This window comes from Arachis ipaensis, chromosome B7, assembly GCF_059453495.1.
Source record: "Arachis ipaensis isolate K30076 ecotype BB chromosome B7, ASM5945349v1, whole genome shotgun sequence".
Lineage (NCBI taxonomy): Eukaryota > Viridiplantae > Streptophyta > Magnoliopsida > Fabales > Fabaceae > Arachis > Arachis ipaensis.
Genome location: NC_142442.1, coordinates 31,737,805 through 31,751,416, shown reverse-complemented (window position 1 = coordinate 31,751,416; position 13,612 = coordinate 31,737,805). Strand labels below are relative to the sequence as shown.

Genomic DNA, 13,612 nt, shown 5'->3' with positions numbered 1-13,612 from the left:
GATTTAGATAGTTTTGCCTATGAAACTTTATCTTTTATGTAGGGTGTACATGGGCCAGTCTCAAAGACCCCATTCGGACCCGAAGTATTTTTGCACATGTTGGCCCAGATTCGAAGTGGGCCGAGTTTGATCTGGGGACAAAAAAAAATACTCGAAAGAATACCTTAATCGGATCTGGATCATAACTCGGGTCACCCGACCTAGCCCAATAAGGATACATATTGCAAAATTATTATTTTGTATTTAAGAAGTATAAGACTTTAGATTAATACATAATATTTTGTGCTATTTGTACGTAACTTACATATTTAGTGTTTTTTTTTTTAAACAAAAAGCTCAACACAACAAGGTGGAGCATCAACAGAAAAGTACTAAATAGATAAAATAAACTAATTCCTAATCATCTTCGACAAAAGTCATCAACAACCCAAAAGATCAAATATCACTCCATTTTTTGTAACTCTTAATCGACCTATTGACTACCATTGCAATACCTGATTCTTGATTCCTGAAGATTCTGTCATTCCTTTTCAACCAAGTGCTCCAAATGATAACAATGAGACCAAACTCACCAATATTCTATCAATTCGACTGCACAATTGACCCCTGAACCACGTAAACTTACAGTCATTCAGCTCTATATCCACGAATCCCATAATGCTGACACACTAGCGCCTTTCCTTTCTTCCAACTGCACAACCTCATTGAAGACACCCATGCAGCAACGAGGAACTTGACATATTTCCGATAAAAAATTCAACTATTCCCACACAGCAAGCTTCTCTTCCCTTGTATGCACACCATACACTAAGCAAATCGCACAAATGAAAATTATTATTTGTCAATTCTCCTTCTATACACAACAATCTCTCTCCTTTGTAACAATTACTCAACCTAAACATCATACCATCTCACATTATTAATAAACCTCCACAAGCACACCTTCCGATCCCACAAATTCTAAACCCACCGCATCATTACCCAAAATTGCACTACATCAAACTTAGTAATCACCTCCTTCTTTGTCTCTATCAATCCTAATATATTTACATTATTTTTACGCTTAAATTTTTTTACCATTTTTCACTTTCCAACACCCCCTAAACACCTCGTATTCCACGAACTAAAATCATTTAAAAACTTTATTACACACCTTATTTCAATTTTTTGGGCAACTCTTTCTTGCTTTCTCTTTCTGTTTTGCTTGCTTTCTTTTTTGTGCCAATACTTCATTTTGAGTTTGGAGAATAACTATAATGTCCTTATCCTCGTCATATAAAGTAGCTCCTGATTCGACAGTCAAATCCCAAACAACCCTATTTTCAGCCATATCTTTAACCTTATTTTTCAGACTAATACATATTTAGTGTTATTAGTATTGATTTATGATTATGTTTTAATTTTAGAATTTAGTTGATATTTATTATATTTTTTTAAGTAAATTTTATCATATAAAATATTGTTGGAAATTTAGAACTTCTCTTATATTAACATTCAAAAAAATAATATATTTTGTGTTAAAGTTGTATTTTCTAACTAATATCGTATAATATTAATTATAAATTAATTTATTTATTTTTAATAAAAACAATTATAAAACTAAGAAAGAGATAAAAAATGCATGAAACTCTGATTAAAATTTAAAAGTCCAATTTTTACTCGGTAAAGGATATGCATGACTAATTATTAACATTTTCTTCTCTCTTCTTTCTTCTTTCTTCACTAAAAAAAAGCATCTAAGGTTTACAAATCCAACAGCATCCAGCTGGGTGGTCCGCACTTGAAAACTTGGTAATGAATTCCTTATTTCTAGGCTATATATTAATTAATTATTAAGAATATTAATTCCCTCTCTTACAATGTTCCCATAATTGCAAAACCTTTTACCAAAATTAAAAAACAATAGCATCAAAGAATCTACACCCGTAGTAGTCTTCACACTTGCACTCTTCCTTATCTTAAATTCCCCAATCACGATCACCATCATAATCATCATCACCGTCCGATTTCTCAAAACAATTCCACAAACCTTGTTGTTGCACAGCCTCTCATCCCAACTGCAAGATGGTTCTCAACAATGTTGATGAAGAATCAAGCAGAAAATCAAAAGCGTCATCAATGGTAAGGTACAACTCAGCATTGGGTCAGATAATGATGATTGGGGTAGTATGCTTCTGTTGCCCTGGAATGTTCAATGCACTATCAGGGATGGGTGGTGGAGGCCAAGTTGACCACACTGCCTCCAACAACTCCCTCACGGCACTCTACACCGCCTTCGCCGTCTTCGGCGTCCTCGGCGGTGGCATCTACAACATCCTTGGACCTCACCTTACGCTCTTCGCAGGTTGTTCCACCTATGTTGTTTACGCGGGTTCGTTCCTCTACTATAACCATCACAAGCACCAAGCTTTTGCGGTTGTTGCTGGTGCACTCCTTGGTATTGGTGCTGGTCTTCTTTGGGCTGCACAAGGTACACCGCCAATTTCGAACTTAAATCAAGTTGGTCCCCAATCTTTTTGTTTTTTTTTTTGTTTTTTTTTTTTTATCAATTTTGAATTTTTGATTTGTTTGTTTTAGTGGAGAAAGTAGTTAATGTTGGGTGACAACTAATTGGAGATAAAAGGGTAAATATGACGTCGTTTTATTTAAAATAAGTTAATTGGTTCAAGCGTTGCATATTTCTTCTACCTTGAACTTAAATTTGTGGCAATTTTTTTGTATTTTATTTTTTTTTGCACAGAATTGTTGTACTGTTTGTGTATATGCACGAATGAAGTTGCCTTAAACTTCTTACATTTGTGACTAAATTTCCCGTAAAACTGTCCTACTATTTGTACTTAATCGAGTTTATTTTTTATGCACTCGGAGTGGTAAACGTGTTTAACATAGTCATAGAATTTCTGTTGTATAATCATTCACCAAGTAGTTATTTTGACTAACATGACATTAGGTAATTGGATGTACCATCATCAAAATTAAATTCTTGTTTGGTTAGTTTCAAATATTGTTGCCTTGCCCTTTTTAAAATTTGTGACAATTCATTTTCCATACAGTTGCCATACTGTTTGCGTATATCCATCAAATATTGATGCCTTCAGTGACAACTTAAATTTGTGATTATTTGTTCATCAAATTGTGTATATCACATCATATCATATTGTATATGATAGTTATTGTGGGTGTGTGATGAAACAGGTGCTATAATGACATCTTACCCTCCATCAAACAGAAAAGGGACTTACATATCAATTTTCTGGAGCATATTCAACATGGGGGGTGTAATTGGTGGCTTGATTCCTTTTATATTGAACTACCATCGCAGTGAAGCTGCTTCTGTCAATGATGGAACCTACATAGCCTTCATGTGCTTCATGTCATTGGGGACACTCTTGTCTTTGGCTATTTTGCCTGCAAGTAAGGTTGTACGCTTTCATCCATCCATACTTCAAAATTGCCAACACATACTCAGTGTTTTAATAGTTGAAGTAAAGATAAATTTATCAAATTATGTATTGAATCTAATACTTGTATCCATATCAATGCAATATAGGTTGTGCGCGACGATGGGACAAAGTGTAGCAGCATCATGTACTCAAATGTGTCCACTGAATGCTTTGAGATTCTCAAGTTGTTCCTCAATTGGAAGATGCTTCTAATTGTTCCTGCTGCATGGTCAAGCAATTTCTTCTACACCTACCAGTTCAACAATGTCAATGGGGCATTGTTCAATTTGAGGACTAGGGGTTTGAACAATGTGTTCTATTGGGGTGCACAAATGTTGGGGTCAGTTGGGATTGGACACATAATGGATTTCAGCTTCAAGAGTAGAAGGAAGAGGGGTATTGTGGGAATTTCATTGGTTGCTCTTCTTGGGTCTGCTATTTGGATTGGTGGACTCATCAATCAGATCAAGTACTCTTCAAATAATAATGGATTGACTGAAAAGTTGGATTTTAAGGACTCAGGGTCAAGATTTGCTGGTCCTTTTGTATTGTATTTTTGTTTTGGTTTGCTTGATGCCATCTTCCAAAGTATGGTTTATTGGGTCATTGGAGCACTTGCTGATGATTCTGAGATTCTTAGCAGGTAATTTTTGTAGAAAAGACTAAACTCTCTGATTTAGTTATTTGCTGAATTCTTTCTCTATTAGTATTTGATTCATCAATAGAAATAGGTAGTTTAATTATTAGGGGAGTATAAGTAATTTGTGGTTAGCAAAAGGTTAAAATGTTTATTATTTTAGTCACTAGGACTTACTATATTTTCTCATAATACCCTAAAGAATAAAGATCACTTAATGCCAAATTAATAGTTAAACTCAAAATACACAAACATTGTCCTTATTTTGACTATATTTAATTTCCAAGTTAATAGAAAATGGACAAATTTTGTCTCGAGATAGAGAAGTTTTGTTTATTGTTCTTATATCTTTCTTCTTTAATATCTCTGTTTTTTGTCTAAAAATAATTACCAAACCGAATCTAGAAGATCAATACACAAATTAATGTACAGGTCCCCGAAAAAACAATTTACTAACAAATTAGTCCTTGACATGCCACTAGTAGTAACATAATAATATCACGACTAATTAAATATCTTTATAGCAACTAAGTTGTCAGCAGTATTTTGATATTAGCGAAATTATGCAGATACACAGGGTTCTACAAAGGAATACAAAGTGCAGGAGCTGCAGTTGCTTGGCAAGTTGACACACACAAGGTGTCTCCAATGTCTCAATTGATTGCGAACTGGGTTCTCACTACAATAAGCTATCCATTACTTCTAACTGTTGTCATCTTAGCTGTGAAAGATGACAATAAGGATGAAAATAACAATGCCCAAAAATCATAAAGATTGAGATCACACTGACTAAGAATCTAGTTGAATCTGTCTTGTTCTTACGGCTATTTGATCTTTCTAGTTGATTGCTTTTATGAAAGTGAAAATGTTTATCTCAGTGTATATGGAAGTGGAACTCATCTGTGTAAATGATAGAGACTAGTGAGAAAAGAAACTAGTCAGTTTCTTACAGAGTGATATAGGTTTATATACACCTAACTATAATCTGAGTTGTATTTATTAGACATCACACTTTAGCATGCACAACAAAATATAGCCTTAAACTTGGTGCTTGAGAACTTTTTCTTGGTGCATAAATAAAATATTTGTTATTGTTTTATACTGCATTTTTCTTTTCCTTATTTCATGAAGGAACATTGAGTCAATTTTCCGTTGTACTTGCTTTCTTTTTATTATTATCTTCTATAGAAGTATGTTATATTAGTGCTAATGGCCACTTCTCAAATTCATTACTTTCAAAGTTTCAAAATAACTTCGTTTTGACTTGTTTATACATTAAAAAATTAATATGTTTAGATGTAAAATAAATATATTTATTGCTAATGAGTAATAGCTCAAATGGCATAGTCTCCCCATATTCAATTAAGAGGTTGCGGGTTTGAGTCTTCTATCTTTGGTAAAAAAAAATAAATATATTTATTTTTAATTTATCAAAAAAAGTTAAATCAACGATTATTTTAAAACAGAAAAATGCTAATTATCACTTTCTTAACATATTTACATGCACACAAAAAGAAATATCAAATTAATTATTTATATAAAATATATTTTAAAACACAAAATACACACTAAAAATAAGTTGATGATTGATTTATAATATGCAAATAATATTTTTGTTCTTTTTTATCAAAGATATATATTACATTACATTCAATCAGGGAAAGAATATAATTTGTCCAAAATGCAGGACATTACAGCAAAAGAAGTGGGATTTCCCAAAGAATTTCTTCATACAAGTGAAAAAGAAGTGAACGAATAAACTAAAGAAGAATTTTACTAAGATCAGTCTTGCTTGCTATTCCCCTTGCCTTCAATTAATCAATTCTTCTTCCTACCTGATCGGTTTTAACCCAGTCGCCAATGCGGTCTTTTTTGACTTTCTTTGCAGCTACATCCTCCGTGAGTGTTCTGAATCATGTCCTAGACAAGCACAATAAGTACAAAAATTTCCAATACGCTCATATTTAAGGCCAATTTCAATAGTCTTCTGATCTGGTCCTGCCAACTTGAGATTATCCTTCCGTTTTTTCTCGCCATTGATCATCACTTTAGCCTTAATAATTTTGGTTTCCTTCCCTCTAACTTGGAAGAAACCAATATCTTCAACCTCACCTAGGCTTCTTCCTAATTTAGATCCAACCTCCAAGGTTTTGAACTGTTCTGACATGCCCCAAAATTGAACCCAAATAGGAAACGTTGTGATCACTCCCTCCCTTAAATTTTCAGCAGCCTTCCACCTTTGAACGTGGAGAATGTAATTCTTGAAGAGCCATGGTGACCCTCTTTCAATTCTCACCACATTAGTCTCCTTATCAAAGAAAAATTAAAATTGGTTATTGTTCGGTAGGTCGGTTATCGGACGGTTCGGATTGCGATCCGGGATGTTGGTAGGGATTCGTCAGGTCGTGGACTGCCGATCGAAGGATTCGAGGTCCCGATGTCCCGTGCTCCTCGTGGAGAGGGGGGGTGTCACCTGCAAAGACACTCCGACGCTCTTGTCAGTAATGTGCAGGCGGAAAAGGTAGTGTGATATGTGACGTACCTCGGGGGAAGAGCTAGTCTTCCCCTTATATACATGTCAGTGGTGGGCCCCCATGGGGACAGGCCCATATCCTAAAGGATGCTGTCCCATAGCTGTGTGCGAGCCGTACAGAACGCGTGTCCGGGTCGGTTACAGGATGCGTGGCCGGACCGGGTGGAGCTCGGGTCGGGTCGACCCGCGGGGATCTTGGGCCAGGCCGTAACAGTGCCCCCGACGCGCCAGTGATGGTCGTGAGGGCTATTGGTGGTGCGTGATGTTCCCGTTTCGTGTGTTGTCGTCGAATCGGCTGACCGTGGGGGAGACGCGTCTCTTGTGCGCGTGTCTTTTGGTTTGCTGAGGCGTCCGTTTGTCGCTTCGTTCTTCGCGCTGAGCATTAAATGCTCATAATGAGTTAAAAAACCCCGTGCACAAAGACCATTTTGCCCCTGCCTCTTTTCGCGCTCCTTGTGGTGGTTTTTAAACAGTTTCTTTCTCTTTTCCTCCTACTCCTGCTATTTTCACCTTCCTCTCTCTCTGATATCCAAAATTTCTTGTTCGAGCCCCCTCGTGCCTCTTTTTTGTTCTCAAATTCCTGCAACCAATTCAGGTAATTCTTGGTTCCCATTCTCTTGTGTTTACACTATGTTTTACTGCTGCGTAGTTGCTGTTTGTGATTGTTGCATGCTTGGTTTACTTTTGTCGAATGACTTTCCAATGCTGGGGTAGATGAATTAAGGGAGGGGTACCATTCCTGGGTAGGTTTTTAGGTGATTTGCGTGATAGGCGTAGCTTTTAACCGTATTTGGCCATGATTTGAGTTTGAAAAGGTGTAGTTTCTGGGTTTTTATGGGCTCCCGACCTCATAGACTGACGGAGTGGTACCCCGCTGTAGGTATGTCTCGCATTGTCTCCCGGGCTTCTGCATCTGGCGCGGCCTACGACCTGTATGCCTGGGTAACTTCCGATATAAAGGACTCGCCCAACCAAATGGATCTGGCGGAGTTGACCGAGTTCCGGCAAGCCGGTTACTTGTGTGGGGGAACAGACGAGGAGGTCAACTATGAGGCCGCTGTTCCTGCCCCCAACGAGTGTATTTTTGAGATCAATTTCCACTCTCCTCGTGTCCCCGATTGGATTTGGTTCTACAAATCCATGTTCACACAAGTCGGCGTTCGGATACCGCTTTCTGATTTCCAAATGGCGCTCCTCAACCGGATATCCGTCTCCCCCTTCACAGCTCCATCCAAATAGCTGGGCCTCAATCCACTGTTTCGAATTGGTTTGCGAATACCTCGAGCTACCGGTGTCGGTGGACGTCTTCCTCTTCTTCTTCAATCTTACTAATCCTTCCAAACAAGGGAAAGCGAGGAAAGGGTTCCTTTCTTTCCGATCTGCCCAGGGTAGGAGAATATTCGGCCTCTTCGAGGACTCCTACCATGGGTTCAAAGATAAGTACTTCAAAGTTCGCCCCGTCAAAGGTCGCCACCCCTTTTGGTTGTCGTTAGAGGGGGAGCGCCTTATCCCAACTTATTGGAGTTTTGGGGCGGGGTCGAACTCTTTCATTAAGGTGACGTATAAAAGGTTGTCGCCCGTAGATAAGCAAATAGCTGATGTACTTTCTGCTATTTTTGAAAAGAACCCCGTGAACCCCCATCTCCTCATGGGTGAACGGGAGGTCGCCAGGAGCTATATCCGTGAGTTGTCTTGTTTGCTTGCCTTCATTTGTTTATTGTTGTTTTCTTTACCCGATCTAACGACTAATGCGTCTGTTGTTTGCTGCAGTGGAAATGTCTGCCACCGTGACCGGACTTGAGAATTTGATGAAGACCTTTTTTGAAGCGAGTGATGACGAGAATGCCGAAGAAAAGGATGCCGGGAGGTCGGAGGGTCCTTCTGGGGAGAAGGAGAATCAGGTTGTGCCTTCTCCCCAGGATACCGGCGTGTCGGAGAAACAGACTGCAGGGGCCCAGGCTTCTCCTATTCGTGAGGAGGTGCCCGTTGAAGGGCATGCGTCCTTTACCCCCTTGCCGGACAGTGACGTGGAGCTCATCCATACTCCCAAGAGGCGGAGGATGTCTTCCAGCCCGGAAGGGGCCCTCACTATAATGGAAAGGAACTTTGATGCTACTAAATTTATTGACTCGCAGCTGATACCCGGGACGGAGGAGCATTTTCATGGGACTGAGCTGTCTGGGCAGGCGAGGTGGATGTACCGAACCTTGCTTCGTGGAGCCGTGATAGCTCGAAAGGCTGAATTCGAGTTGTCGGGAATGGAGGCGCTCCGGAGGAAGCTCGAGTCCTCTGTCAAAGCGAACAATAACTTCAAGGTCCAAGTTGAACTGCTCCAGGGCCAGCTGTCCGAGATGGGGGGAAAGCTCAGTGCTTCTGAGGAGAAAGCGTCGTCCGTTGCGGAGAAGTTGAAGGCGTCCGATGAGACCGTGGCCCGGCTGGTCGAGCGTGAGATGACCTTGGAGGGTCAGCTGAATGCCGCTCAGGGTCGGGTTGCCGCCTTGGAGAAAGAGCGGGAACAAGCCGTCTCAGAGGCAAAAACCGCTAAAGCTGAAGCCGCAGAGCTTAAGAAGAAGCTCAAAGTGACCAAGGAGCAAGGGAAGAACGCGATCTCCATGACCGAAGATGCCCTGAAGGCTCAGCTAAAGATCGCAGCTCCTGATTTTGACACGTCGGTAATTGGCATTTTCAAGACTATCCAGGACGGAAAGATTGTTGACATGCCGAGGAAGTGAGATCTTGTAACTTGGGATATTTTGTCACGCATTTACTGAACAACTTATTGCTCATTTTTTGTTTTGACACTTTATAAATTATGCTTATTCAGTCGTTTGGCCGGGTTGCCGTTTACTATATTTGTTGCCGTTATTTCTCTCAGGGGTGGGCTCACGCCCGTTTTCCCGTTTTATGTTTGTTATGGCTTGGACCGCCGTGGTCGTGTTGTCGCCGTCATTGGCTTTGGCCGTAAGGAAGATGGCCCCCGGGGTGATCAGTCCCGGTCTGCCGTTTTAAGGTGCGCTCGTGCGCGGCACACGTAGGGAAGTGGTAGACAAGTACGAAAATTTTTGACAAGTAAGAGTTAATCGTTAGCTAGGCAAATTAATCAATACGGCGAGTATTTGATAAAATAAAAAGGTAAATTATCATGCGAACAGAGCAAGTATTTACTATCTGTTTAGGTTCTCAGGTCGGTGAGTCGTCTGGTCATGAGTAGAACCTTCTTAGGTTACCCGCATTCGATGTTCTAGGTATTTCCTTGCCGTCGAGTCTTTCGAGCTTGTAGGCACCTTTTCCGAGCACCTCTTTAATCCTGTAGGGACCTTCCCAATTTGCTGCCAGCTTCCCTTCTCCCGGGGTCGGCACGCCGACGTCGTTGCGTCGTAGGACGAGGTCTCTTTCCTCGAAATCTCTTCTGAGGACTTTAGTGTTGTAACGCAGGGCTATTCTTTGTTTTAACGCCGTTTCTGATAAGTGAGCCATCTCCCTTGTCTCCTCCACCAGGTCCTTTTCCACCGCTTCGTTCACACCTGCGAGTAGTAGCCGGGGGCTTGGCTCGCCGATTTCGACGGGTATCACCGCGTCAACCCCGTATGTTAGGCGGAAAGGGGTTTCCCCCGTGGCGCTTTGCTCGGTTGTTCGGTAGGACCACAGGACAGAAGCGAGCTCGTCAGCCCATGCTCCTTTCTTGTTGTCTAGGCGCTTCTTTAAGCCAAGTAGGATGACTTTGTTTGCGGCTTCTACTTGCCCATTTGTCCGCGAATTGTGTCCCATTATCCGAGATGACGACCTCTGGGATACCGAAACGGGTTATCACCTGCCTCCACATGAACTTCCGACAGTTGGAGGACGATATTGTGGCCAGTGGTTCAGCCTCTACCCATTTGGTGTAGTAATCAATGGCGACAATGAGGTATTTGACTTGTCCTGGGCCGACTGGGAAAGGTCCCAGGAGGTCTACTCCCCATTGTCCGAAAGGTCGAGTGGTCATTAGTGAAATCAGCTCGGAGGCCGGTGCCTTGTGGAAGTTGGCGTTTTGTTGACACTTTATGCACCTTTTGACAAATTCCTTTGAGTCTTTCATCATTGTCGGCCAATAGTACCCGGCTCGGATGAGCTTCCTCGCTAGGGCTTTGCCCCCGATGTGGTGCCCGCAACACCCCTCGTGGACTTCTCTAAGTACATAGTCCGTTTGGTCGGGGTGTAAACATTTCAATAGGGGCTGGCTGAGTCCCTTTTTGAACAGTTGTCCTTGTATGATCGCATATCTGGCCGCCTCTCTTCTTAAAGTTTTGGCTGCTTTCTCATCGTCAGGTAACTTGCCGAGTTCCAGGAAGTTTATGATGGGTCCAACCACGAGGGGCTTGACTCCGTCAGATGGAGAGCGACTGTTGGCTCCTTCACCATGCCCTGGATGAGAGACCGGTTACCCGCTCCCAGCTTCGTGCTCGCTAGTTTGGACAAGAGGTCCGCCCGTGTGTTCCTTTCTCTTGGGACGTGTTGGATCGTGACCTCTTGGAACTGACTTGTCATTTCTTTAACCTTTTCCAGGTATTTTTGCAGGAGGGGGTCCCGGGCTTGGTAGCTTCCGTTTACTTGGGAGGTGACGACCTGTGAGTCGCTGCATACTTCGACCTTCGTTGCCTCGACTTCACGTGCTAGTATTAGCCCGCTTAAGAGAGCTTCATATTCCGCTTGATTGTTCGACACAGAGAAATCGAACTTGGTCGATTACTCGTAGATGACTCCTGCCGGGCTTTCTAAGATGACCCCTGCTCCCCCGGACGTTTGGTTGGAGGCCCCGTTGGTGCACGAATTGTGAATCACACTTTTCACAACGCGTACCACTAACCAGCAAGTGCACTGGGTCGTCCAAGTAATACCTCACGTGAGTAAGGGTCGAATCCCACGGAGATTGTTGGTTTGAAGCAATCTATGGTTATCTTGTAAATCTTAGTCAGGAAGTCAATTATGTTTATCAGTTGAATTGCGAATAAACAATAGAGCATGGATTAAAGGTTACTTGTTATGCAGTAATGGAGAATATGTTGGAGTTTTGGAGATGCTTCGTCTTCTGAATCTCTGCTTTCCTCTGTCTTCTTGTTCACGCACGCACGTCCTCCTATGGCAAGCTGTGTGTTGGTGGATCACCGTTGTCAATGGCTACCTTCCATCCTTCCAGTGAAAACTACGCTCACGCGCTCTGTCACAGCACGGCTAATCACCGGTTGGTTCTCGATCCGGTTGGAATAGGATTTGCTATCCTTTTGCGTCTGTCACTAACGCCCAGCCTTCAGGAGTTTGAAGCTCGTCACAGTCATTCAATCCTTGAATCCTACTCGGAATACCACAGACAAGGTTTAGACTTTTCGGATTCTCATGAATGCCGCCATCAGTTCTAGCTTATACCACGGAGATTCTGATTAAGGAATCTAAGAGATACTCATTCAATCGGATATAGAACGGAGGTGGTTGTCAGGCACACGTTCGTGGTTTGAGGAAGGTGATGAATATCACAGATCATCACCTTCATCACAGTTAAGCGCGAATGAATATCTTAGATAGGAACAAGCGTGTTTGAATGGAAAACAGAAATACTTGCATTAATTCATCGAGACACAGCAGAGCTCCTCACCCCCAACAATGGGGTTTAGAGACTCATGCCGTCAGAGAATACAAAGTTTAGATCTGAAATGTCATGAGATACAAAATAAGTCTCTAAAAGTTGTTTAAATATTAAACTAGTAGCCTAGGGTTACAAAATATGAGTGGACTATGATGGATGATGCAGAGATCCACTTCTGGGGCCCACTTGGTGTGTGCTGGGGCTGAGATTTAAGTGAGTCACGTGCAGAGGCCATTTGTGGAGTTGAACGCCAGTTTTTGTGCCAGTTTGGGCGTTCAACTCCAGCTTTTGATCCTTTTCTGGCGCTGGACGCCAGAATTGGGCAGAGAACTGGCGTTGAACGCCAGTTTATGTCGTCTATCCTTGTGCAAAGTATGGACTATTATATATTGCTGGAAAGCCCTGGATGTCTACTTTCCAATGCAATTGGAAGCATGCCATTTCGAGTTCTGTAGCTCCAGAAAATCTACTTTAAGTGCAGGGAGGTCAGAATCCAACAGCATCATCAGTCCTTTTTCAGCCTGAATCAGATTTTTGCTCAGCTCCTTCAATTTCAGCCAGAAAAATACCTGAAATTACAGAAAAACACACAACTCATAGTAAAGTCCAGAAATATGAATTTTTCCTAAAAACTAATGGAAATAGACTAAAAACTAACTAAAACATACTTAAAACTATATGAAATTAACCCCAAAAAGCGTATAAAATATCCGCTCATCACAACACCAAACTTAAACTGTTGCTTGTCCTCAAGCAACTAGACAAATAAAATAGAAGACTAATAGGTTGAGAAGCAATAATATCTCAGAGTTTTTGATTGAAGCTCAGATTCTAATTAGATGAGCGGGACTAGTAGCTTTTTGCTTCTGAACAGTTTTGGCATCTCACTTTATCCATTGAAGCTCAGAGTGATTGGCATCTATAGGAACTTAGAATTCAGATAGTGTTATTGATTCTCCTATTTCAGTGTGATGATTCTTGAACACAGCTATTCTATGAGTCTTGGCCGTGGCCCTAAGCACTTTGTTTTCCAGTATTACTACCGGATACATAAATGCCACAGACACATAACTGGGTGAACCTTTTCAGATTGTGACTCAGCTTTGCTAAAGTCCCCAATTAGAGGTGTCCAGAGTTCTTAAGCACACTCTTCTTTTTGCTTTGGACCTTGACTTTAACCGCTCAGTCTCAAGTTTTCACTTGACACCTGCACGCCACAAGCACATGGTTAGGGACAGCTTGGTTTAGCCGCTTAGACCAGGATTTTATTCCTTTAGGCCCTCCTATCCACTGATGCTCAAAGCCTTGGGATCCTTTTTATTTGCCCTTGTCTTTTGGTTTTAAGGGTTATTGGCTGTTTGCTCTTGCCTCTTGGTTTT

The 13,612-nt window shown here is 41.5% G+C and overlaps 2 protein-coding genes across 2 annotated transcripts; one reads left to right on the top strand and one right to left on the bottom strand.

Annotated features, from left to right (window-relative positions):
- The first annotated feature begins 1,702 nt into the window (after positions 1-1,702).
- LOC107610094 (UNC93-like protein 1) lies at positions 1,703-5,186 on the top strand. The gene is made up of 5 exons (XM_088492593.1): positions 1,703-2,470; positions 3,196-3,419; positions 3,551-4,086; positions 4,650-5,072; positions 5,137-5,186. Exons 1-4 carry the CDS (start codon positions 2,065-2,067, stop codon positions 4,849-4,851), a joined length of 1,368 nt encoding a protein of 455 aa, XP_088348719.1. The 5' UTR covers positions 1,703-2,064; the 3' UTR covers positions 4,852-5,072; positions 5,137-5,186.
- Positions 5,187-9,814: 4,628 nt separating this feature from the next.
- LOC148550755 (uncharacterized) lies at positions 9,815-10,381 on the bottom strand. The gene has a single exon (XM_088494612.1). It carries the CDS (start codon positions 10,379-10,381, stop codon positions 9,815-9,817), a length of 567 nt encoding a protein of 188 aa, XP_088350738.1.
- Between the last annotated feature and the right edge of the window lie 3,231 nt (positions 10,382-13,612).